The sequence below is a fragment of the Urocampus carinirostris genome, chromosome 11 (assembly GCF_059441175.1).
Source record: "Urocampus carinirostris isolate Australia breed hairy pipefish chromosome 11, RoL_Ucar_1.0, whole genome shotgun sequence".
In the NCBI taxonomy this organism is placed as follows: domain Eukaryota; kingdom Metazoa; phylum Chordata; class Actinopteri; order Syngnathiformes; family Syngnathidae; genus Urocampus; species Urocampus carinirostris.
This window is the reverse complement of record NC_142359.1, coordinates 35,647,570-35,674,425: the sequence shown is the minus strand read 5'-3', so window position 1 is coordinate 35,674,425 and position 26,856 is coordinate 35,647,570. Positions and strand designations below refer to the sequence as shown.

General features: G+C 41.9%; 1 protein-coding gene across 2 annotated transcripts in view; it reads right to left on the bottom strand.

Annotated features, from left to right (window-relative positions):
* Positions 1-26,856, bottom strand: part of nhsl2 (NHS-like 2) — a 76,577-nt gene that overhangs the window by 5,100 nt on the left and 44,621 nt on the right. For both annotated transcript variants that reach the window (XM_088348375.1, XM_088348376.1), the window contains exons 3-9: positions 18,662-18,816; positions 15,909-16,104; positions 11,759-11,944; positions 10,711-11,692; positions 8,030-9,155; positions 6,821-7,100; positions 3,115-3,232 (exon numbers count right to left, since the gene is read on the bottom strand). In XM_088348375.1, the coding sequence (XP_088204501.1) occupies positions 3,115-3,232; positions 6,821-7,100; positions 8,030-9,155; positions 10,711-11,692; positions 11,759-11,944; positions 15,909-16,104; positions 18,662-18,816 (3,043 nt within the window). The remainder of the gene's footprint in view (positions 1-3,114; positions 3,233-6,820; positions 7,101-8,029; positions 9,156-10,710; positions 11,693-11,758; positions 11,945-15,908; positions 16,105-18,661; positions 18,817-26,856) is intronic.

Below are 26,856 nucleotides of genomic sequence, written 5' to 3'. Positions count from 1 at the left end.
AAAGCTTATGATGCAGAAATAAGCTTTATGGTAGAGTGCATAACAGTTTCAATACGAGCGATTTGAATAGAAAAAGGCAAAATAAACATGTTACCTGCTCAAAAGTGATTTGTATACGGCGTGCATTACCGTTCGATTACATTCACAACAAATACAAAGACGTAATGGTTTAAGTTGTATAACATTCCCAACAAATGCAAGACGAAGTGGTTTTGGTTATATGTTCGCCATTAAATTCCCTAAAAGTGAGATAAAACGAGGTAAAAGTGGCTGTAGTAGCGAGGGGATGCAAATCTCGGCAAGAATGCATTTCTCGGCATAACACCGGCTCGGCAGCTTTTATACCCGTGGTCCACACGCCGAAATGACGCGGAAATGACGCGATGAGGAAGCGGAACAGTCGCCGGCGTCTGTTTTGCGGGCATACCACCGATGAACAGCGGGTTGGCCAAATTTGCGCATTTTCCATCACGGGCAACCACGGGCAAACGCAAAATTTTACCCGCGATACAGACGCAAACGGCTGTGTGACCGGGCCCTTAAGGATGGGCTGGGCACCCGTATGATGCGGCAGGGGTAAACCAGTGAAAGCTGTCGGGCCCTGCTGTTGAACAAAAGAGTGTGTTGTGTCACCTTGACCCGAGTGACATGGCCGCTTTCTGGTGTCCCATTTCATCTGGAGGGACGAAAGCATGACCAACTTGGGTGCCGAGGTGCCTAACTTGTTTGGGTGTTTGGGCAATTGGGTTGGCCATGGTCCAAAAATTTTTGTGTGGTTTTTTTATGCTATTTATTTCCCTTTTATTTTCTTTGTTATTGTATATGTGTGTCTTGCTGTCGGTCACCCCTCTTGAGGGATATGACCAAGGTAGATAGACAGATAGATAAATATTTAATAGAGCAATTAAATTTGTTTTCAGACCGATTTTGATACCCAGTAGTCATCTATATGAACCTTCCTGTCTGGAGTTTGCATGTTCTCTCTGTGCTTGCGTGGGTTTTCTCCGGGTACTCCGGTTTCCTCCCACGTTCCAAAAACATGCATGTCGGGTTCATTGGCCGGTCAAAATTGTCCCTAGGTATGAGTGAGAGAGTAAGTTGTCCGTCTCTGTGTGCACTGCGACTGGCTGGCAACCAGTTCAGGGTGTCCCCTGCCCACTGCCTGAAGATAGCTGGGATGGGCTCGAGCACCCCCACGACCCTACTGGGGATAAGCGGTGCGGATAATGGATGGATAGTCATCTGTACCGATACCATTAGTACATAAATTTCCTGTTCAGAAAAATGATTGATATTTTAAATACCTTTATACTAGACATTGGGGCAGCAGTAGTTCATGAGGTAAAGTGCTCATCTTGAGATCAAGAGGTCGCAAGTTCAATTCCCAGATCCACTGTTTTATATGTCAACGTGTCCAGACACTGAGTCCCTAAAGCCCCCAATGGGCAGGTGGTTGCCTTGCATGGCTGACGTTGCTATCGGTGTGTGACTGTGTGACTTGAAAAGCGCAGACCATTTACATTTATGAAATCAAACTTAACAATCCATCCATCCATTATCTGCACCACTTATCCTCAGTAGGGTCGCGGGGGTGCTGGAGCCCATCCCAGCCATCTACGGGCAGTGGGCAGGGGACACCCTGAACTGGTTGCCAGCCAGTCGCAGGGCACACAGGGACAGACAATTCGCTTGCTCATTCACACCTAGGAACAGTTTTTACCGGCCAATTAACCTGACATGCATGTTTTTGTAATGTGGGAGGAAACCGGAGTGCCTGGAGGAAACCCACGCAAGCACGGGGAGAACATGCAAACTCCGCACAGGAAGGCTGGTAGCTGGATTTTAACCCATGACCTCAGAACTGTGACGCACACGCGCTTACCACCGCGCCGCCATGCTGCCCTTAGCAATTAACCATTCTTTTAATTTGTTGAATAACCATTCGAAGGCAGCGATATTGATGCCAGCCACCATTTTGTGGTACAGTCTTCTCTGGTTCTCCTTGCAAGTTCAAAATTATCTGATGTCTCCTCTCCTATTTTTAAGTCTCTACTGAAGTTCCAACAGATAATTTAAACTATAATTCAGTTCAGCTTTTACCATTTGAACACCTGCAAATTACCATGCATAAGATGGCAGGGTCCTCTGCCATCTGCTCGAAGATAGCTGGTATGGGCTCCAGCACCAATAAGACATTCATCCGCCGATTCTATAAGCTTCCCCTACCCCGACTTCCTTCTTCGGTTCCCTATCTGTTCCAAGTTGACCCACTCCAAGACCTGCCACTCCAACCACCTTCTCAAAGGTACTCCTAAATCTCCCTTTCGAGATTTCAAGCTTATTGTCCCAGACCTCCTTCTTCAGTTCCCTCTTTGTCCCAAGATCTTTCACTGCAGCCATTTTCAAAGGTACTCCTAAATCTCCCTTTCAAGATTTTCACCACCCAAAGACTCATTCTCAAGGTTCCCTCCTCAGCAGTCCGACACTCCCTTTTCTGTCCTTTTGGGAACAACACATAGGAGCAATGACTCTTCATTGGATAATGCCGGAGAAGCTTTTGCAATGGCAAAGCCACCAAAGAGCAGCGTCTGCGTCATTTTTAAGCAGTTTTGTTGAAAAACATGGCAACAATTTCAAGCATTTACAAGCACTTTACCCAAAATTCAAGCACTTTTCAATTCCTGAAAACACGATACAATTCTGACATTTTCAAGGATTTCAAGCACCCGTAAAAACCCTGTACAAACTTATTAGTTAACTGAGATCTTAAAACACGGCATTAGTTATTGATTCATTTGATGTTAAATCGTTTCGCTATCTCACCTCCTATTTAAACTTAAGACAAAGTCAAGTGGGAGCATGTCCTCATATCTCTCATTTTCAACCATCCTTAAAGTTAATACCAGCTATTTTCTGCGACAAAAAATGATGAGCTTTGGTTGCTAGGTGACAAACATTGTGCTTGCGCCAGCGTGAGAATCGATATCTTCGAGAGCAAAGCCAAGAAAAGTAAGAGGCAGCCGTTTCTCCTGTAGCCGTTGCCAGGTAACGTCTCCCCTGCCTTGTCGGAGGTCTTTTTGAGCCAACCGTCGCTAATTGTCAGCTCAAACTCACCTATGTATGATGGTGAAAAGGTCTTCGGTGGTGTGCATTGCAGCCGCGCCGCTCGAGAAATCTTCGTCCGTTTCTTCCACGATGTGAAGCACCGTTTTATCACAGGTAGCGCTTTCATCTGTGAGGGACATCAGAATTATTTAACCCTCTTATTACCATAGTGGCACTGGCGCCTCCATTTTACAAGCGCCATTTCAATTAGCGGCACCCAGTGAATGTTCGGCTAAAAAAAAAATTCAAATGGCTCTTGGAGGAAGAGAAGACGGGCTTTGAGGCAATATAAAAAAAAATATCTAATTCAATCAAAGTAGTTCTCCAAAACACCCACGTGGTGGCAGCAACTCCCACCAATGATATCTCACAGGCATCCATGTGTGACAAAGGACCAATCACAGGCAGGAATGACACAGACGGGGCAAAACAAGTAATGCATTTTGTGAAGCACTTTTTTGTATCTTTAACCAATTAAAAAAATCCTTTAAACATGAATTTATTAATTGTTATTGTCAAAGGGGCAATGAGCAGGGCTTCTAATGGGTCGTGTATGATGTGGGTTTCTGTTTCCAGAAATTGCTTCACAATCTACCACATCTGGTCATGGTGAAAAATAGTTGAAAATATATGGACAACTGAGAGAGCAATACTAAAAAACCTGTGTTCATGTTCTTTTCAAGTCATTACATTATAATCCTGGAAAATCGAAGTCATTTTTTTTTAAAGTTTTTCATTTCAAACTGTTATTGTGTTGTCCTAACACGCATTTATGGTAGATTCGCAAGATATCGAAAGTCTCGGTTGTCCTAAAAAAGGGGCCAAACGTTTTCACTCAAAACAGGATTCCTGACTCTTTCATGGTGAAAATAACAAAGAGTAAATTCCAGGTGGCCTGTATGATACTTGGTTGATAAAGGATTAACATAAAACGGTACAGGTTCACTTGGTATTTTTACCTGAATGCCTAAAAAGGTGCACCAAGAGTAAAACATATGCTGTACTGTACAGCATAATTTTGGCCTCTTTTTGAAAATAACACTTTAAAGTTGTCTCCTGTACAGTTAAAATCAGTTTAGGTACTACTGGTACTGAATTATGGGAGTTTGAATACAGCTAAAAAAAACAGATTTTATGTCTGCCTATTTTTTCTCTCCAAAAATCTGCCTGGAAAATGAATGTTACAGCCCAAAGGCTTCTCCAGCTCCACAGGAATCGATAGTAGCATGGGGAAAAAGCTGCTATTCTGGAATGCTTCAACATACAAAAATGTTCTTGGGCTCTAATGAAAAGTATGACTATCTGATCCCCCATCCAGATTAGAAAAACAAGAAACATAGTCATCGTGAGTAAATGCCAAGTTATTGTTGCGCTGAGACACCGTCCCCCCCACTCCTCTCGTAAACACGCTACAAACACACCCAACCGTAAACAGGTGGGGAAGCCACAGTAAATGCACAATTATGCTGAGCAAGAGTGTATCCATATACACAAAAACCAAAGTTATGATTTGAATAATAGGGTGAAGGTATTCCCCAAAATATTTTCCTTTTTTAATTAGGCATTGAATATGTACTGTATCTCCCTACAATTACGCAAATATGGCTCAAAATATCTGCAGGAACCCTGGTACTCTTACTGCATCCACCTGCCACACAATGCCTAGGCATTCTCCAAAGAAACTACCAAAACATCCCTGGTGTGAGTGGTAAATTACCAAATTTGTGTGCCTGCATGGTCTAGCCCCTGACAGAGTAATCATGTAGTACTCTACCGTACCATAAGTGGCAGCAGCAGTGGCAGGTAGCTAATTGCCTTGTGCTTGAAGGTAACCGAATTAGTGACGCATGGATGCAGCGACAGGTGGACAGCATGAGGACGATGAAAGTGATGTTAAAGTTTTATGAAGAGGAAAAATGCTAACTCTTAACTTGACCCAGGAAAAAATCTAGACCCAAATGAAGTATGAGTTGAAGTAAAAAAAAAAAAGCAAAGATGTCCAGTAAAGTTTCTGGCGTGAGGCAATACAACGAAGGCTAGCTTTAATTTGGATTTACTTTTGCGATAATTGCAATGGCACTGACTCTTATGCTTGGTAAGTGGTGAAAAGCGTTCTAGAAGTGCTATGGTCACAAGTAAGCTCAAACTCCATCTCCAAACAAAACACACGTCACTACAAAACAAAAATGTGGAGTATTTTGTCTGACTGCGTGAACACATGGAGAAACACACAACTTTCAGGAGGACTACTGCAAAGGTAAACAAGAAAAGCCCTTAATTCTAGCTTCCACGTCAGTGAACTCAAAAAGGTACCACATTGTGGAACAGCAATGAATACATACCGCCTGCAAAAGCCATTGTGAATGAGATGCTCAGACACGAAGTAGCTAAAGAAAGCAGCTGTTTTTTTCACATTTTCAACTGGTGATGTGGGGTTTTTTTCTACAAAAGAAATGTGCCTTGACACAAAAACACTGGCTTAAAACACCCGTAACCTCTTTGACTAATTAACACGTAAAACAATATGGTGGCTGGGCGACTGGCTTGCTAGAATGCTGGTGTTCCTTCAATGATGTCACAGCTCAGGATGACAAAGGCAAGACTTCAAAGTACATGATCTCGGAAATTAACACGGAGACCGGTCGTTACTTCGCGGTTCTGTTACAGCTGGTTCACTTTTCAGATTTTAAATTAAATTGAATTTGTCTTTGTTGTCATTGATATCATTTTATTGTGTTCTGTAAGACAGCAGAGACAGATTAGGGAGCGTGCTCTGTGTTGGTTAGGTGTGACTGCCTGTGTGCGGGACTCTGATAGCCTGGTGTGACTGTGTGCACAACTGTGATAGGCTGTTGTATGCTGTCAGTCAAAGAGGGCTGCTGCCTCTGTAAACAAACTGGGAAGCATAACGACCGCTACGTTATAGCATGTCGTTACGTTGAAAATAAATTCATCAATTAAATCACACTCTGAGGAAAGTCAGAAGAGCGCATCGAAATGGTGATCACCACTAGGTGCTCCGTGGATTATTATCAGGTTCCAGAAGCGACTGGGGCGGCGTTGGTGAGAAGGGAAGAGTGGTGCTGCTGGTCTGGGCTATTGCTAACAGCTAGGCTAAAACCTCTCCTATGCCACCGCGGCAGACCCTGTATCTTGCCAACACCAGGTCCATTAGCCATGAAACAAATGACCTGGAGCTACAATTTGTAGGAAACCACTGCATCCGGGACAGTTTTATTTTAATCATCACGGTTTTTTTTATTCAATTCAAGGGAAGCCGAAGCATACATAATTGCTTTCGTACACTGAAAGAAGAAGTCCTCCAATTTTGTTTTACTTTTGTATAATAACAATAAAACCATTCATTCAACTGCAATCATGTTTGGGTGTTATGATTTGTGGATCTATAATTGTTATTGTGTTACAGTCATGATCTATCAGTATGTAATGACATCATCTTGAGTTAAATGTAACCCTTTGAGGGCTTTTATAAAGGTGCGAAGCTACTTCTCAGATTTTCACTTGTTGCGGGTGGTTCTGGTCCCCATTAACCACAAAAATCAAGAGAGCTCTGCACCGATGAAATACAAATCGATTTTATGCAAAAACCATGCACTATTTCCTCGCATCTTGCATGTTTAAGAATTTGGGATGACGGTACATTTAAGAAACATGATATTTAGGACTAACCCATCCTTGTTTTCTCGGTTCTTACCTGCCCCCGTTCCTGAAAAGGCAGGTTTGCCTCCTAGCTCCGGGAAGGAGGAATCCAACAAGGAAGAGTCAAGTGCAGACTCCGTTGAAGCCTCTTCTCCCAAATGGTTCTCATCTTGTGTTGATATCTGGGAACACGGGGGGGAAACGTCTCCAGGAGACGGAGGGCCCGGTGGGCTGTCGGTTGGTGTTGTCTGGCGGTCCGTCCCGTTGTTGGCTGAAAGGAGGCCAGATGAGGGAAGGAGGAAAACGTTTGGCTTTTTGGGCACAGGTGGAGGAACCTGGTGGGAAAGGAACATTTTTCAAGACATAATTCATTTTGAAGTCCAGTGTTGGGCATGTTACTTAAAAAAAGTAATTAGTTACTCATTACTTCTTCCAAAAAGCAACTGAATTAGTAACAGAATGAGTCTATAGTCAAGGTAACTAGTTACTAGGGAAAGTTACTTTAAAAAGAAGTTGTATATTAAAGAACTCCATCAGTTAAAACAAAAGAACAGACAGGTAATTGTGAAATTTTTATTGCACCTCACCCGCAACAAATTTATTCGACACTGGAAGTGCAACAAAAATAAACAGTAAACAATATAATAAAATAACAATCAGCTGTAAGCAATATAAAGTGAGTTTTATATAATAATTTTAACTCTCACAATCTGAGACAACTGGTCAAGTAGACACAGACTTAAAATATTTTTTTCACAACAAAAGTCAACTGTAAAATGATATAAGGTGAGTTTAACTGTATAGAATAAATTAAAATCTCGTTTCATACAACTTCTCAAGTATATGCAACTGTACTTCAAGTATTTTCACACAACAAAACTAAGCAGTTCAACAATATAAAGTGCATTCAACACTGCAGTGTAAAACAATTAAATCAAACTCTCAACCTGAAACAACTGGTCAAGTAGAAATAGGCAACTGCACTTCAAATATTTTTTTCTCAATAAAAATCAATAGCATAGCGATATAAGGTGACTATCCAATCTCTCTGTACCATGTTTGTCTGGTGTTTTGCAAGCGAAAACCAGGGCCACAGAGCACAGCGTAGCAGCATTCCACAACAGTGCCATCTAGTTGTCAAACACTGGGTCTTTAATAATAACTTTTTAATGACGTGATTTTTAAAATTATTTTAACGGCCATATTCACCATCAAGTGCCCTCTCTCATAATAATAAAAACCAAAGGGAAAGAGCAGCTCATACCTTGGGTTTCTTTTTGTCGGAAAGCTCTGACAGACAGGAGATTGTCATTCTCGAAGGAAGGGTCTTGCACTTGTCCTGGAGCTCCAGGGTCTCCTGGTTACTGCACGGAGAAGGCAGCGAGCCTCCGTCCTCTGGTCCTAGTTGAAGACAGACATCAAATTCTGGCTCCAACACTGGATCTTCCAAAAGCGGCTGGGGGTCGGGAAGAGGAGGGAGATCAAAGAGGCACTGGCTGAAGGTGGCCTGTGAGGTGGGTGTGGAATTATAATCTGCAATCGTAGATGGATTTGAAAGATTTTGTGACTGATTTTTTTTGGGTTTTGGTTTCTTCATAACTTTGTAAATGTTGCCCAGGGGGACAGGGCGGTCCACGGGTGACTCTGGGGGTGAGTCTGGGGTAATAAGGGGTGCAGAAGTCTGGGACTTGAGGATGAGATTGAGGGGACGTTTTGGAAGAGGGGGTTTGACAGCAACAGGTGGCTTGGGTTTGGGTAGGGTGACAGGTGGGCTGGCGTCATCGTCAAAGTCTCTGCACTGCTGTTCTTCCTCGATAGTATCTGACGCACCATCTGGACAGTCCTCTAGATCACTCCGTGAGACCGAACGAAGCCGGATTGTTTTCAGCTCGTTCTGGGTAACCACGGGGAGAACCTGCTGAGAGCCGGAGCTCGTCTTCCCGGGTTTGGCCACTCCGGACGTGTCCGAATGCCGTCTGCTAGCTTTTTGTTTTAGCTTGATGGACGATAACTCCAGGTGGGCGTTCCCCGGCATCTCAAAGGATAATCTAGACCTGGCTGTGGGATCTTTCGGTGACGGGAGAGAAGATTTCCTCTCCGGGATCTTCGGCCGCATCTTGCATCCCGATGATGACCCCGCCGCAGATAGCTGACAGAGCGGCACGGTAGGGGTTGGAGCTTCCGACTGGCTGGAGTAACCGCTGGATGGGGACATGAGCCCGGCGGACTTGAAGGGCGAGACGGACTTGATGTCCGTTTCCGTGAGGAGGTGTGACGGAGAAGCGGCTCTGGAGGTGGCCGGAGAGTTGAGCAATGACTCGGAACTGCCTCTGCCTTTTGTACATTCGATCACAGTAGTTCCTGTGGCGGTGCTGGACCCTGATAATGACCTGGAACAAGCAATCAAGAAAACAGGACAGGAAAGAAAAGTCAGCTGAGTCAAACTTATTTTGCGCAAGGTAACACAATTTAGGGCAGGGGTCGGGAAACTTTTTGACCCCAAGTGCCACAAAGTAAAAAAATAATAATAATTGAGAGATATACTTAGAACCACACCATGAATTTTAAGACAAAATTTAAAAAAAAACATCAAACCCACTTTCCAGACAAAATCTTATTATTTTATTGTGTATGAAATCTATTAAATAATTATGCCAGAGCCTGTGTCTCCTGGGTCAAATTCATGTATATATATATATATATCCTCCCTCATTCCAAAGACATGCATTTCAGGTGGATTGGCCGGCCCAAATTGTCCCTAGGTGTGAATGATCGAGCGAGTTGTCTGGCCCTGTGTGCCCTGCGATTAGCTGGCAACCAGTTCAGGGTGTCACCTGCCCACTGCCGGATGATTGCTGGGATGGGCTCCAGCACCCCCGCGACCCTACTGAGGATAAGCGGTGCAGCTAATGAGATTATATATATATATATATATATATATATATATATATATATATATATATATATATACCACTTAAAATGTGTCTCCATCCCTCAATTACTTAAGAGTTTTGAGGCTCATTTTAACCGTATTTTTATTCCTAAATAATGGTGACAAAACAAGGTGCAAGCAAAGTTCTTTAGTAAAAAATGCACAAAATACTGCAAACTAAAAATATTTCGTCAATTTACCTTCGCTGCAGACTACACTGAGTGTGAGAACGAAGGGAGTGCAGAGACACGCATATAATGCTCACCTATCAAATAGCTGTGTGGTTTGCAGGCGATTTGGGGTGTTTACTATTTGTTCTGTGGGTTTTATCATAAAGTATGTCAACCGTTAACATACATAGTTGAATGAGCTTCAATTTAAAGGATTTCTTAGTGACCAATGGCCAAAATTGGATATGTTAGTGTAACACTTTGACTGTAAACTGTAGTTGAGAATGTGTAAGGAACCACTTCGCATCTCAGTGTTGCTTTGGCTTTGCATGTACCAAAATTCAGATCTAACCATTCGACTTTGAAACGCCTCAAATAAATGTGCTGTAGATTAATCTATCTCCGAGCCATACGTACTCAGAAATGCATAGCTTGTGAGCCATAGATTCCCGTCCCTTATTTAAGGAAAATGATCAGCAGCGATATTAAGGTCTCCATCTCATTTGTGCTCCTGCAGTTTCTCACAACTTGCCCATAATTACGTAAGAAGACGCAAGTGCGTTGTTCTGGACCAAAAATCTCCGTCTATGATACTTTGTGATCTCAGGAGCTCAGTAAGCCACGTATGTAAACAAAAAAATAATATTTGTTCATTGATATATTTCTGGAAAATATGTTTCTGGTCTTAGGCATGTCTACCATCAGCAGAGGTGAGTGGAGTAGCCAAAAACTTTACTCAAGAAAAAGTTTCAATAGTAATCAAATATAAACCCGTTGACCGGGTAAAATCAGTCTACTGATACTGAATTTGAAATATGTGATAGAAGTCCTCAAAAATCCTACCTGTAGGGGTCGTTGTACTTTATCTCTCCCAGATGCCACTGAGAGGGCAAATTTGACTCTGCCTCCCTCTCAGTGGCATGGAGCTCCAGGTTCGGATGCCCGTCTCCGAAACTTCCAGATCCAATCTCTCCTGATCTAGAAGTGGGCAACAAGAAATCCGGCTGGAAGTCGGGAAAATGGTCCCTGGGGATGTGCAGGCTCTTTGGCCGTCCATCCCGATGGAGACCCTGGTGGTGGATCCTCCCTTCAGCCTCCCCGAGGGTCTTCATGAGGGAGACGCTCCTCACTGGAGGGGGCGGCTTGCGCTTGGACTTTTTGAGTGAAATAGACCGCGAGCGCAGACAAAGGCGTCCTTCGGCGCCGTAGTCCGAAGCAGACACGGAGACGGTGTCAGCATTACTGGCACTGTCCTCTGAGCTGCCTCTGGGATAGAGGAGAGCGTAGTTCTCGCTTAGACCCAAAAAGTTATGATGGTGCCACTGGTGCTCGGAGGAATCGTTCCCGTTGCCGGTGGACGTCAAGTTTCCGTCCGGTTGATCCGTACCAATCTCAGTAAAGCAAAAGGAACCAGAGTCGGTGGGTGTGGAGAGCGATCTCTCGCGGAATTTGAACGCGTTCGCTGCCGCCAAAGAGCGCGCTGACATACCCCGCCCCCTCCCTCCATCGGTCGTGGCCCCCTCTGTCTCGCTCCTCCTCTCTATTCCTGGCACGTTGCTCCGTTGTCCTCCAGGAACATCCAACATGCCAGGGTAGGAGACAGACTGTGAGTTGCTCACTAACATCAAGCCTTCCTGCGCCCCATCGCCTGTGTGACCGATGACGCTGTGTTGTTTGGGCGGAACAGCCGGTCCTTTTTTGGCAACGTAATTGTAAGGTTCGGTCCAAGTGCCAGGAGAGAACGTTGAGCCTTTTGGTCCATTCCAGGAGCTGGAGGGAGTGTTCGACACAACCAGGCCCGAGTGGTTCATGGTTCCTTGTTGCTCTGCAACAGTATTTAAGAAAAACAATAAAATCCCTGCAATAGAATTTCTCAATCTCTCACACACACCTGCAGATGTGTTGGTGTCAAGGTTGGAGTGTATCTTCCTCAGAGCAAGGCTCTGCTGAGCGGTGTTTGTGACGGGCTCCAGAGAACGGGGCTGCTGTAAGTGCTCCACCGGAGAGGGGGACGGGGAGGCCGAGTGCTGCAGGAGGTCAACACCATGGAATTTACCTCCTGCTACCCCTCCGACACCTGCAGAAGAAATGGTTGTCAAGGACTTAGTCTCCATTGATTACAGAACAAATGCAGGGTAGTAGTCGTAGGGCATCTGCATCATTTTGCATTGAGTTTGTTGCATAGATAGTACATTTCTAAAAATTCCACCCACAAGATTCACACAATATACTGGTAATAAATACGGTAATACTTTTTCATTCTTGTATTTCACTGACTAGCATTGGTAACAACTTTGTTTAGAAAACATGTTATTTTCACGTTCAATTCATTTCAATTCCTTTGATTTGTTCTTTACTGCTTTATTACTTTATTTCAAAAAATAACCAATTTACCTTGCTTTGCACTGTACAATTACCGGTCGACACAACATTATGCAGCAGCTTAACAAAGGATAAAGATAACTAGAAAAACCAGAAGGTAGAATGGAGCTCAGTACTCTGTTAATACAATTAGTCACAAGTTATTTAATGTCACGTTTTAATTGTGGACCCAAACACAGGGAAGCCAGAACAGAGGCAGGTGTGCTCAACCATGTATGATATTGATTTACAAAAACCAAGAACAGCAAACGAGAAAAAAGAAGAAGAAACTGGTCTTAAAACTGGAAAAGTGTCCAAACCATAAACAAAACCCCAACCTGACAATGTAGCAGCAAGAGGACAAACCTGGTGAGGTATGGCAACGACCCGACAAAGAATGCAGCCCAAACAGTCATATATGAAGGGCTAGGATGATTAAGGGCAGGTGTGTTAAGCTCCGACACATCTGTACGCAGTTCCTAACAGAATAGGGACCTCTGGGGGAAGATAACAACCAGATCGTGACATTTAAAGAGTAAATAAATAGATAAATCATGATTAAAAAAAAACTATCTTCCATTTTTTAGTCTTGCCGAATCCTCTCAGTGCCAATTTGTTATTTTTACTCACTTTTATTATGCATGGAAGACAGACAGGGTAGCGAGTTACCATGGCAACAGCAAGCTAGCTGCCAGCTACCTCTTCACTGGCTTAAAGAACAAGTCGAAAAGAAGAGATAGAATCTGACCAGGAAAGAGATGAAATGTAATGCAGGTTAAATTCTAACCCAGTAGTCATCCAAAATACATTTGACCCACTAACATACCTGTCAACCTGGACGGTTTTGCCGTACAAAGTACGTTTACTATGCATTTTAAGACGTGTACGACTTATGAGAAAATCTGTACAGAAAAACGCAAATTTGACAATTATGGGTACCATCCGGTATACACCGACTATCACGAAACGGCAAATCAATCAAGTCAAATATGATATAATGAAACACATGTACAATATAACATGTTAAACTACATAAATAAACACATTTGTAAAAAAATATGGTGCAAGATTATTTTGTAAGGGAAAATACGACAGTTTGTAAGGGCATAGAGCCGTGGAGGTTGACAGGTATGCACTAATATCAAGACCAATATCTTCACACATGCGTTAAAACATGTACCTTTAATGATGAGCATGAACAAAATTTAAGAATGTTTTTGAGCCTTTTTGTATGTTCAGGAGACAAAACAGGCAGCAGTAACTCAGGAGCTTAAACAGTCTTCTCAGGACTAAAGAGGTCTGATGTTCGATTCCCACCCCCAAGGGTTAAATGTCGAAGTGTCCTTGGGCAAGACCCTGAACCCCTAAATGCCTCTGATATGCATGGCTTACGCTGCTCTTGGTGTGCAGTATTGAGAATACAGTCGTTTTAAATAACGTCGTAACCTAGAGGCGTTCATTTTCAGTAACGGCGTAATCAAACTTATAACTTTATCCGCCATAACTACGCCGTTATCTTTACGGTCAAAAGTGGTGCGTTACTTTAAATAAAGCCGTTTTCTAATCTCCTCCGAGTATGTTTACGTCCATGTCTTTTCATATCATGTCCCCATTCAAAAACAGGGACTACCATATTATGACGAACATAGTGGTTACCAATGCGCCAAAAGAAAAGGCGGATGAGGGCTGATCCCCGAAAAATGTGAACGACTCATGTCGTTCGTAAACGAAACTTCTCTTGGAAGTCTCTTTGTTGATTTATAAATATTTGTGTTTTTTCAGTGTTGACATGTAAGTGTTGATTTTGCATTATTTTCCCCTTTTTAAAGAAATTCAAAATAACATATAATAAATGCTAATATAAGAGTCAGACAACTAAAACAACCTCAAGAGCCATTTGGGAGCCGAAACAGCCAGTTTTTTTGGTGAGCCAAGCTGAAAAAGCCGGCTCTCTAAAAATAGTTGGAATCCCCATTTCTACAACGTACCAGTCGAGTTAATGTAATTAATTAAACTCACTTTATATTGTTTACTGCTGATTATTATTTCATTACATTACTTACTGTTTACTTTGTTGCACTTCAAGTGTAGGATATATCTGTTGCTGGTGACATGCAATAAATTCAACAAGGTTCTATAACAAAACTATCTGTCTGTTCTTCTCTATTCAACTGACTCGAATACTGCTCAGCAAATTTCTAATTCTTTGATATACAACTTATTAAGTAACGGGAATAGTTACTCTCCCTAGTAACTGGTTAATTAAACTATAGAATAACTCCGTTACTAACCCAGTTACTTTTTGGTAGAAGTAGTGAGTAACTATAACTAATTACTTTTTAAAAGTAACGTGCCTAACACTGTTGGTGTGTGTGTGAATATTTAAAGTGCTTTAGAGGTCCTCAATGACTGGTAAAATGCTATATAAATTCATCCCATTTAACGTTATTATCTTCTTCTGCACCAAAGACTAGCATCATCTTCAGTGCAGAAAGATAACTAAGGATTATAACTAAACATATTTGTTTACAGTCTGGAAATTACAGTAACTACATGTACTGAGCACCAACTAAAACATGTTTTTGCCCATTGATTGGATTGGGTGCAGACAGTCCATTTTATTTTATGTATTTTTATAAAAAGTATTTAAATACAAATGATCAGTATTTGGTTAATTGTGGCTCATCATAAAACAAACCAACTTGATGATTAACTGAACTAATATGAAACCTGATCAAACAAAAACCAGCTGATTGATGTATCAACTGTTTTGTACATGCCGATAGTGTTTTATAAATCCAATTCGGCAATACACGAGAAAAATAAATGACAAAGGCTTATCTATTTTTTTCTTGTTTACCTGCACAAGTTGTGTTTCATTTTCTTTTTGTATGTAAAGCGACCATTTCATCAGCTTTCAAAATCACAAAATATATAAATAAATATAATAATTTAGACATAAAACTCTATTTAAGAGTAATCGAAAAAGCGATATAATAATATTTCAATTTACTTGTTCCCCATCGGGAAATTTGCAGCAGAGCATGCGCAGAATAACCTATTCACAGCACCTGGTATTCCCAAGTGGGCTACCATCCAAGTACTAACCAGGTCTGACCCTGCTTAGCTTCCAGAGACCGGGCATTCTCGGGGTCGTATGGCCATACAGGCAAACACTAGCTTGATCAGTTGCGTTGAAAAACTCAATGCAACAGGGATGTTAAATAAAGTGTTTTATTGCATAAAATTGAATATCTTGATAAATCACTTTTGTTTAAATCATATACAAAAAAATGTAGCCAGCTATTTGAATGATGGGCATGAGCGCAATAAAAAAAAATGTTTTTACACACAGGGACATAGGCTTAGAAATCCATGTGAGTGATATCATATTCCCTTAAACACAGATATCTATTTTAAATAAAATAACATCAGTATGGGCGTTACCAGAAATGTTCTCAGTTTAATAAATGGTAGTCAGCATATACAGCTACAGTGGGTAGTTTGGAGTGGTGCCTGACTTTGGTGAAATCCAGTGGCCATATTCAAAACTACATGTCCTTGTTTGACGAGAAGCAGCTCTTTTATTTCTTATGCTTCTCTTAGCATCTTCTCGTGAGCTGATTTAGCCGGTAAAACCCCACCCCCTTTGCTCATGAAAAGTGAGCAGCATGTCCTACCTGCTGTTAAGGTCCCAGAGCGCCTGCCAAGATGCCAGCGAGGTTTCTCTGCAACGGGTGGCCCGGCGCTCCAACCTGACGAGGGCCGATCGGACTCGCAGGGAGACGGAGATGGGGAAGGAGACGGGCTGGCCAAAGCCCTCAGTCCAAACACCGAGGTGGTGGTCTCATCCTCGTAGAGCTGCTTGGACGCCGGCTGAAGAAGACGGATTACACAAGCATTGTTTTCTTCATCAAATGAAATGAAAATGAAATGATCTGCATTTATATAGCGCTTTTCAAGTCAATGAAGACTTCCCAAAACGCTTTACAATGTGCTTCACATTTACCAATAGCGGCCGTGCAGCCATGTAAGGCGCAAACCTGCTCATTGGGGGCATAAGGGGTTCAGTGTCTTACCCAAGGACACTTCGACATGTAACACGGAGGAGCCGGACTGCGATCTCTCGATCCCAAGACGAGCGCTCTACCTCCTGAGCTACTGCCGCCCCTAAATAGTCTTCCCATGTCATCAATTTGATTCTGTTTGCCTTCAGTTGCAAATAGATAACGGGCTTTCTAAGATCGCAGCGTAATTGTTTCCTCAAAAACCAAAGTCATGCGACAAGTTGCCACTGCTTCAACACATTGGAGGTTGTTGTGCCTCTCAAATCTTGCAGCCTTTTATTCTTAGACTTGTGCCCACAAACATTTTGTCAGTCAAAAGTCATAGAAAGTATTTGGCCTTGCACCAAAATGTTGACGACCCCGATGTTAAAACTTTGCAAAGCCCGGACTTCTGGCCACAGTTATAAAATTTAGCAACACCGTCCAGACATTTTCCTCCTTGTCTCCCTTGAAGGAGGAAGCACATCAGCTGCTGTCAGAAGTAATTCCGATCCGAGTCATCTCACGGGACTCTTAAAAGTCTAATTGAAATCAACCCCACCAGGCGTGAACTTCAAAAAGCAATTTAAAAGGCTCCAGGAGGAGGCTTGCCAATGGAATCACCTCAGGACTTGGTGATCCTGCTGGTTGCCACAGCGACAAAATTGAAAGTGTTTTTTTGTCTCTCCACTAGGGGTGTGATACTGGGAATTTTGGTACCGATCCGATCCAAGTAAAAACATGCTAGTATTGATCGATACTGATCCGACCCTGGAGGACAACTGGCATGGTCCTTTTCTGTCATGATCATTTAATAATTGAACCCATCCCCCGTTAAGTTAGATAATCTTTTTGACAAAGCCTGAGGATTTTAGGCACTAAAACTTTCACTTTTTTGTTGAGTACTGTAACCACATTGAAAAAGTATAAAAATAGAAATGATTCTATTATAACTGTTTTAAGAGAATCAAACTAAAAAAATAAAAAGTGTAACAAAAATACAAATTTTGTTTAACAATGTTAACAAAACAACTGAAGTACCTTCCATTTAGCACTAATTTGAAATTAAGTCAGTGGTGCAAATAAAATAAAAATTGTCTCTCAGTGGCTCTGTCGTCATAGTGACGACAGATTTACCGGTACATTTTTTTTGTTCAGGAATAGTAACATATTTAGATTTTTGGTTGCAGTTTGTTGCTCTAGGCAAGGTGAGCTTTTTCATGTGTTTATGTAAATGTGGGTTATTGCCACAGTAGCGGACAAATTCACCACACAACTTATACCTGGCGTTGTCCTTTTTGTTATAATCATTTAATAATCAAACTCCTCCCCTTTAAGGTTAGTTTGTATTTTCAATAAACACTGCACAAAGATTTCAGGAATTAAAACGTTGCAAGTCTTATTAAATAATGTAACTATTTTTACTTAATTTGATCAATTTTATTATTTTTGCAGCACAATGCTAAACAAATTCATCATACTAAATAAATATATTTCCCTGTACTATCTCATGAGCAGATAATGAATGTATAAAAAGAACAAAAAATGACATTTATTGACATGGATGAATGTTAGTTACCCGACTGATCACTGGAAGAAAGCAAAAGTATTAACCAATGGCAAGATCTCACGGCACTTGTGCCCCAGTACACTGGTTGAAAAACACTGATATACAGCACATAGAGAAGCGGCGCTTTGAAGAAATTGGTGGAAGAGTGAAGTATTGATCCCAGGACATCAGAATCACTTTGATTCAAGTACTTGCTTCATATTCAAAATGATGATATTCGGCTCACTCTGCTTAGCCCTACTCTCCACACAGGGTTTGTACACCTTTTTCATGGCAAAATGTAAGCACTTTTTAAGCACTTTCAAGGCCAATTTTTTATTTTTTCCATATTCTTCAAAGGAAGAAATCCAACAAAGATCAAAGGAACGTTTTTGTTGTTGTTGACTTAATTGACTAAAATAAAGTTGCTATCTTGCTGGTAGCACATACTTTGCGGCATTTTGAGCTGTCCTTTCTATAATCTACGATCTTTTCGTGTCAATGGGCTGCTATAAACTGACATGAATTCTAACATTATGCTTCACCACAATTCAAGCATTTACCTGACCTTGAAAACACAACATTGAAATTTACGTATTTTCAATTATTTCAAGCACCCGTACGAACCCTGTCCTCAAATGCTGCCCTGGGAGATTTTGGAAGAAAACACAGCACTACTTAATGGAAACGTCAGATTAGCATCAAGTCAAACATTCCGATAGAATGCTTTCGAGAGCGTAGACGTGACGCTTTCACTTCTCAGGATTTCCTACTGAATTTATCATCAGGCAGATCCATTAGCGCCAGGAGCGGCCGAGACGCGATCAGCCTGGCTTACCAGGAAGATGAAGTCCGGGCGCTTGTTTCCGGGAGAGACGGGTGAGTGGCTGCCGATCGAGGTCGAGTTGACGGATCCGTCTTCGGAGGTCTGCGAGGTCGGATGGCGAAAGGTTTGACCCGGCGGATTGCCGTCACACTGCTGCTCCTCGAAGTCTGCACGCAGAAAACAGACGCACTTTTTCACTTTCCTTGTCACTCTTTCTTCTGCACGGCTAAGCCCCGTTGCACTCCCCCCTCTGCTCCTGCAAAGTTGGACGACTCCCCCCAGGCCTTTGTAAACAGATTCCAACCCCCCGACTCCACACTTCCCCCTTGCAACCCACCAGCCAATGGTGTCCCCCCAAAACATACTCCTGACCCAGTCTTCGCTCATCCCTAAAGCCCCTCGGCCGCATACGCACACACATTGAGGTATAACGAACTGGGTTAAACTTGCGCCATATGGATTGCATACCGGTGGTGTGGTTGCTAAGCAACACAAGCTGGTTGGGGCATTTTAGAGCACAAAGTTGGAACAACATTTTTTATCTTAGTGGCTGGAATTTCACAATGAAACTTTCTGTGGCTTGATCAGGACAAAATATTATCTGGCAAGTCCATAACAAATGGCTATTTTTGATGCAGGAAAACTTAAACACAGTAGTGGGCCGTGAGGGCCTGCAAGGCCTTCTCTGCTGGCCTAAAAAATATCTGACTCATGTGATGTCAATTTTGTCCACCCATTATTATTAAGTAATTCCAAATTGTCTGTCCACTTCTTTTAATGGCTTCTCTCTGGTTGCTCTCTCTCTCTCTCTCTCTCTCTCTCTCTCTCTCTCTCTCTCTCTCTCTCTCTCTCTCTCTCTCTCTCTCTCTCTCTCTCTCTCTCTCTGAGTGAATTTCACTCAAGTTGTGGAGAATTTCAATAGTTATTTTGTAAATGTTGGACCAGAGCTCGCTGCAAATATCCCACAGTGCCGTAGTAAACAATTTGAGTCACTGATAAAAAATGAACTCCAAGACCATGTTTTTATCTGGGGTTACGGAATCAGAAATCTTAGACGTGGTTAACAACTGTAAAAACAAAACGTCTATGGATTGTTTTGACATCGATATGGTGCTAATTAAGCAAATTATAAATAGCATTGTGAAACCATTCACCTACATCTGTAATCTATCATTTCTAACAGGCAAATTTCCAAATCAAATGAAAATAGCAAAAGTTATACCAATATACAAAAATAGAAACAAGCACATTTTTACAAACTATAGACCGGTATCTCTGCTTCCTCAGTTCTCTAAAATATTAGAGAGACTTTACAATAATAGACTAGAACAATTTGTAGATAAATATAAATTGATTAATGAAAGTCAATATGGTTTTAGAGCAAACAGATCAGCAACAATGGCAATTATTGATGCAGTAGAAGAAATCACCCATAGTATAGAAAAGAAGACATACGCAGTCGGGGTATTCATTGACTTAAAAAAAGCATTTGATACCATTAATCATAATATACTATTAAAAAAACTGGAAAGATATGGCATCAGGGGAGTGGCTTTGCAATGGATTAAAAGTTATTCGACGGGGAGGAAGCAATATGTAAAAATGGGAGAGTTTTCATCTGAATATTTGGAAATCTGTTGTGGAGTACCACAGGGTTCTATCCTGGGACCAAAGTTATTTAATTTATATATTATCGATATTTTTAATGTTTCAAAACTATTGAAAATAGTAATATTTGCAGACGACACTAACATTTTCTATTCAAATGATAACTATATTGATTTGGTAACCTGTATTAATCGTGAACTAATTAACCTAAAAGTATGGATGGATATAAATAAATTATCTTTAAATTTAAATAAAACTAAAGTAATATTCTTTGGTAATCGTAAGGTAAATCAAGATTTAGAAGTAAAAATGGATGGTGTCGCAATAGACATTGTATCAGAAATTAAGTTTTTAGGGGTCATAATAGACAATGAATTAAGTTGGAAAACACACATCAGACACATACAAACTAAGGTATCTAAAAGCATTTCAATAATTAATAAAGCCAAATTTATTTTAAATTATAATGCATTGTATTTATTATATTGTTCTCTCGTTCTGCCATACCAGTATTTAACATATTGTGTAGAAGTCTGGGGCAATAATTACAAAAGTTCACTACAGCCCCTTTTTATCCTTCAAAAACGTGCAATAAGAGCCATACACAGGGTAGGATATCGGGATCATACCAATATTTAATTCATGCAGTCCAAATTATTAAAATTGGATGATTTAATAAAAATTTTCACTTCACAACTGTTATTTAAGGTCAACAAAAACATAGTGCCAGAAAACATACAAAAATCATTCACTCGGAAAGAGGAAAATTATAACTTGAGGGGCTGTGGTGAATTCAAAATCCCAAAGGTGAGAACCACCAGGAAAAGTATGTGTGTGTCTGTGTGTGGAGTCAGACTTTGGAATAATTTGCAAAATGAGATAAAACAAGGGCAGCACGGCGGAGCAGTGGTTAGTGCTTGTGCGGCACAGTTCATGTCATGGGAACCTGTCGTGGGTTCAAATCCAGCTCCAGATAGATAGATAGATAGATAGATACTTTATTTATCCCCGTAGGGAAATTCACACTTCCAGCAGTCTACCCCGTTGTTTATTAACAGATGAACATGATGCCCTAGGGGTGCTTGTAGCGAAGTGGATGACGTCACGCCAGTCCAAAAATTCGACATCCCTGCGGCAGATGGAAAACTTTTCTTTGTGAAAATCCAGGGATACACCACCTCGTGTTAGCAAGTCCGCCTCCTCTCCGATTCCCCCCGGCTTTCGTGTCTCTGTTTAGCGGCGTTGAAGCCGGATCGCTCCGGGTAGCTCCGGGTGGCTACACGTTAGCGTCCGGAATGCTAAACGTGAGCCACGTTTCCGCAAAACACAGCAACTGCGCTCCCTGTGCGCTTCGATGTTTTCCACCAGCACTCAATGATCTTATTTAAGCAAAGGCTGTGAATACTTATGTAAATGTTATTTCTTAGTTTTCTATTTTTAATAAATTCAAAAATGTAAAAAAAAAAACTTTTTCACATTGTCATAATGGAGTATTTTGTGTAGAATTTTGAGATAAGAGATTAAATTAATACAATTTGGAATAAGGCTATGGGCAGCACGGCGGCGCAGTGGTTAGCGCTTGTGCGGCACAGTTCATGTCATGGGAACCTGTCGTGGGTTCAAATCCAGCTCCAGACTTCCTGTGCGGAGTTTGTATGTTCTCCCCGTGCTTGCGTGGGTTTCCTCCGGGCACTCCGGTTTCCTCCCACATTCCAAAAACATGCATTTCAGGTGAATTGGCCGGTCCAAATTGTCCCTAGGTGTGAATGAGCGAATGAGTTGTCTGTCCCTGTGTGCCCTGCGATTGGCTGGCAACCAGTTCAGGGTGTCCCCTGCCCACTGCCCGTAGATGGCTGGGATGGGCTCCAGCCCCCCCGCGACCCTAATGAGGATAAGCGGTACGGCTAATGAGATGAGATGAGATGGAATAAGGCTGTAACATAACAAAATTTGGAAAAAGTGAAGCGCTGTGAATACTTTCCGGATGCACTGTACTCCAGCTGGACCCGTGACTTTCCTGGGGTCGACAGCTCGGAGCACCGGGCTGTAATGTCTACAGTGAGTGGGGTGATGTCAGAAGTTGTGGGTAGTAGTAGTGATTGTAGTGGTGTGGCTGTAATACTAGGCTTGGGGCTCAAAGCGGGCAAAGAAGCAGTTCAGCTCCTTTGCCAGCGTCATGATTGAGTCCCCAATAGTCACAGAACGGCCCCTGTAGTTGGTAAGGGTCTGTATGCTCTGCCACATCTGTCGGGAGTTCTTGAGTTGCCCTTCTATCTTCTCCTTGTGGTCTGCTCTGGCGGCCATGATGCCTCTCCTCAGGTTGGCCCTAGCTGTGCTGTAGAGCCCTGTTGCCAGATCTGAAGGCTGCATCACGAGCCTGGAGCCGTGAGCTGACCTGGCTGGTCATCCACGGCTTCTGGTACTGGTACACCTGGATGGTCTTCGCCACAGTGACCTCACCCATGCAGTACTTGAGGTACCACAGTACTGTGTCCGGGTAGCCAGGTCCTCATGATAAAAAGTGTCTCACTATGTCTGCTCAAAGCAGTCCTGGAGTCGGGGGAGGCCGCTGTTAGGCCAGGTGATGATGGTTGGTCTCTTGGCCTTTGTTTGCTGGCTGAGGAGGGGTGTATGCTGGGGCCAGGAACAATGAGTGGTGATCAGACTATCCTAGGTGGAGGAGGGGTACTGCTCTGTATGCACTCTTGATGCTAGAGTACACATGATCCAAAGTTTTACCTTCTCTTGTTGGGCATTTCAAGTGCTGGGGAAAGTTTGGTAGTAGTAGTTTCAAGTAGTTTTTCAATTTGCCTGATTGAAATCACCTGCGATGACGTGCACGCTGCTTGGGTAGGCACGCTGGTGTTTGTTAATAACGTTAAGCAGAAAATAGAGAACGTTTCTTAGCGTCCGGCAGTATGTATACAGCAGTGATGATAACGCAGCTAGCTCCCTCTCCTGAAAGACATGAACTCCACATCCGGGGAGCAATGTCTGTCCAGCACGGTGCTGTTGTTATCCACCTTCGTTCACATAGATGCAAAGTCCACTGCATCCTTTTTTCCCAGAGTCGCTGCATTCAGCACAAAACTCAGACACACTCGATCATAATACGCACTCGGGCGCTCCAGGTCACCCTTTGAGAGCCACAAAGGGGAAATGAACACGAACAAAGCCCTGACTTCATCTTTGTCTGTGTACATTTTTGTGTACACGCTCGGCTTAACACTTTGTGTGCAGACGAAAGACGTTTTTTGTTTTTCTGTATTTAGATTCAAGATGAAGATCAAACGGAGAGCCTTGAGTGGGTCACATAGGGCTCATACAAATGGGCTGAAACTATTACGCTTGTCTTGGGTGCGCTTCTGTTGATTGTAGAAAAGCAGCTGGTACCGGGCGTTGGCATGGGTTAGACCAAGGACTTATGGGGTCTTACCTGGGAAGAAGGTAGCCAGATTCATATATATATATATATATATATGTATATATACACGTGTGGGGCACAGTTCTAAGGTCTTGGGAACCTCCTGTGTGGGTTCAAATCCAGCTACCGGACTTACTGAGCAGAGTTTGTATGTTCTCCCCGTGCTTGCGTGGGTTTCCTCCGGGCACTCCCACATTCCAAAGACATGCGGTTCAGGTGGATGACCGGTCCAAATTGTCCCTAGGTGTGAATGAGCGAGCAAGTTGTCTGTCCCTGTGTGCCCTGCGATTGGCTGGCAACCAGTTCAGGGTGTCCCCTGCCCACTGCCCGATGATTGCTGGGATGGGCTCCAGCACCCCCGCGACCCTACTGAAGATAAGCGGTGCAGCTAATGAGATGAGAGATGAGATACATGGATGAGCGCGAGAAGCAGGTAGATTATATACAGTTCCCAGTGAAAGTATTGGCCACCCAAGAACTTGTCCTGTTGCCACTTTTCCTGCTTCAAACTTAAAGCTAACATATGAGACACAATTATGAAAAGGAATCAAATTATTTCAATATTTAATATTATATTTACAACAAAAAACTGAAAAGTAGGTGTTGAAATGAAATGAAATGATCTGCATTTATATAGCGCTTTTCAAGTCAATGACTTCCCAAAGCGCTTTACATTGTGCTTCACATTTCCCAATAGCGGCCGTGATCTGCGCAGCCATGTAAGGCGCTAACCTGCTTATTGGGGGTAATTGGGGGTTCAATGTCTTACCCAAGGACACTTCGACATGTAACACGGACAAGCCGGGATTCGAACTGGGATCCTTAATCCTAAAACGATCGCTCTACCTCCTGAGCTACTGTTGGGATAAAATAAGATTTCACAACATTTACACACCTCCCAGAGCACTGTGGGAGAAATAATATAAACATGGATAGGGCATGAAACCACTTTAAAACTCCCAAGACATGGCTCTCCTTCTAAACTTTAGGCCCTAATAAGAAGATAAACTAATCAGAGAAATAGCCAAGAGATGACGCATGATCACATAGAATGACCTGCAGGCATACACAGCTGAGGTAGGACAATCTGTGCATAAGACAACTATTAGTCAAACTCTGCATACACCTGCCCTTTATGGAAGAGTGGCAGGAAAAAAGCCCATTCTTCAAGAATATCATAAAAAGGCCCATTTGGCATTTGCAGAAAGCCACATAGGGGACACAACTAACGTGTGGAACAAGGTGCTCTGGACAGAAATGACCAAACTGGAACTTTTTGGGCTGAATGCAAAGCATTACGTCAAACATTATCCCCACTGTCAAACATTGCGGTGGCAGCATCATGCTCTGGGGTTGCTTTTTTCAGCGGGGACTGGGAAGATTGTTAGGTTTGATGGGAAGATGGATGCAGTCAAATACAGGGGGATTCCGGCAGAAAATCTGTTGGAGTCTAAGAGACCTGAAAATGGGGAGCAGGTTCACCTTGAAACAGTACAACATCCCTAAATATGAAGCAAAATCTACAATAAAATGGTTTTAAACTAAGAATAGAATGGCCAAGCCAAAGTCAAGATCTTAATCCTATATAGCAGGGGATGGCATGTTTTGAAGGTTCTGTGTTCTGATATCTTGTTGAATGACCTTCCATGTAGTCACCATCTGTGAATGGTTGTCCTCCACTTTATTATCTTCTGGGTTGCAACAAAACTTGCAGCAGTAGTGTAGTTTGGAGATCCAATCCTCTTCTTAAATCTATGTTTGCGCACATCTAATTTTGAGAGTGATTTTTCTCTCCCTTCCAACTGGGTTCTCTGCCACAAATGTAGCATGATTTCCCTGGAAAGTTCTTTCCACAACAAATTTTTTTTTTTTTTTTGATAACTTAGCTCTACAGACCAAACATACAGACAATCCATTCGGATTGGCAATTAATACAAATAACACGGTCCAAGAAGCTTTTAATTCCTTTGTTCTCCTCAGTTATATTTCACAATTTATTGGATTTTCTTTTCCAAAATAGTTGATTTTTTTCCATTATATCATAAATATCATAAACACAATTAGTATGATAACATCAATTGAAAATGGGATATTTATGTGAAATAAAATAAATAAATGAATAAATACCAACAAATATAAGTTATAACCCAGATTAAAAGCAACCTCCTTTACTTTACATCAGGGGTCTCAAACTGAATTTACCTGGGGGCCACAGCTGCTAGTGAAGTCTGGCCAAATCGGGTTTTCCACAAAAATGTTCCGATAGAAAAATTCCACAGTTTTAAAATATTATTTTTTTAATTCCCTAAACATAATAAGATCTAAATTACGTTAAAAACCTTAAAGGCCCATAGTTTTAAACCACCAGATAGCACTGTATTGTCTAATGTGAACAAAAACCTGTGCCACAGAGCACAGCGTAGGAGTCTCTTTTCTGCTTAACATCTCCAGACTACCAGTGCGGTGACCGTTGGTAGGAATTTAAATATGTCAGGGGCCAGCAAACCAAAACAAATTTGTCTGAAGCCGCAAAAAAATAAAAGCCTTAATCTATCAATCTGTCTGTCTGTCTGTCTGTCTGTCTGTCTGTCTGTCTGTCTGTCTGTCTATCTATTTATCTATCTATCTACCTACCCTGGTCATATCCCTCGAGAGGGGTGACCAACATCAAGACAAACACATACACAAAAAAAGGGAAATAAAAAAGGGAAAAAGTAGCAAAAACACACACAAACATTTTGGGACCATGGCCAACCCAAATGCCCAGTGAAAAGCTTTATACAAGGCTACAATGAATGCAAAATATGCTGTGTGTATCTATTTTAGTCAAGTCAAGTCATGTTTATTATTATTTTCTTATTTTAGCATGAAGTCGATTTGTAATTATGTGGAAAATAGTAAGAACTAAAAATATTGGTACAATGAAAAAAAAGAATGTATTGAACATACTGCAGATTCGAACCAAAATTCCATAAAAACCTAAAATGGATTTGGCGGAATTCTCTGTCAGTAGAGACATAATCCATGAATAAAATCAATTAAAAACATTAGCCTAACATTAGCGTCAGGTCATCTTTAGCTTAGGGTTAGCTTAGCTTTAGTCTCATATCTTTGCGAAGAAAAAACTTATTCAACATTCTTCAACCTTACAACGAGTGAAGTTAAAGCATAATAT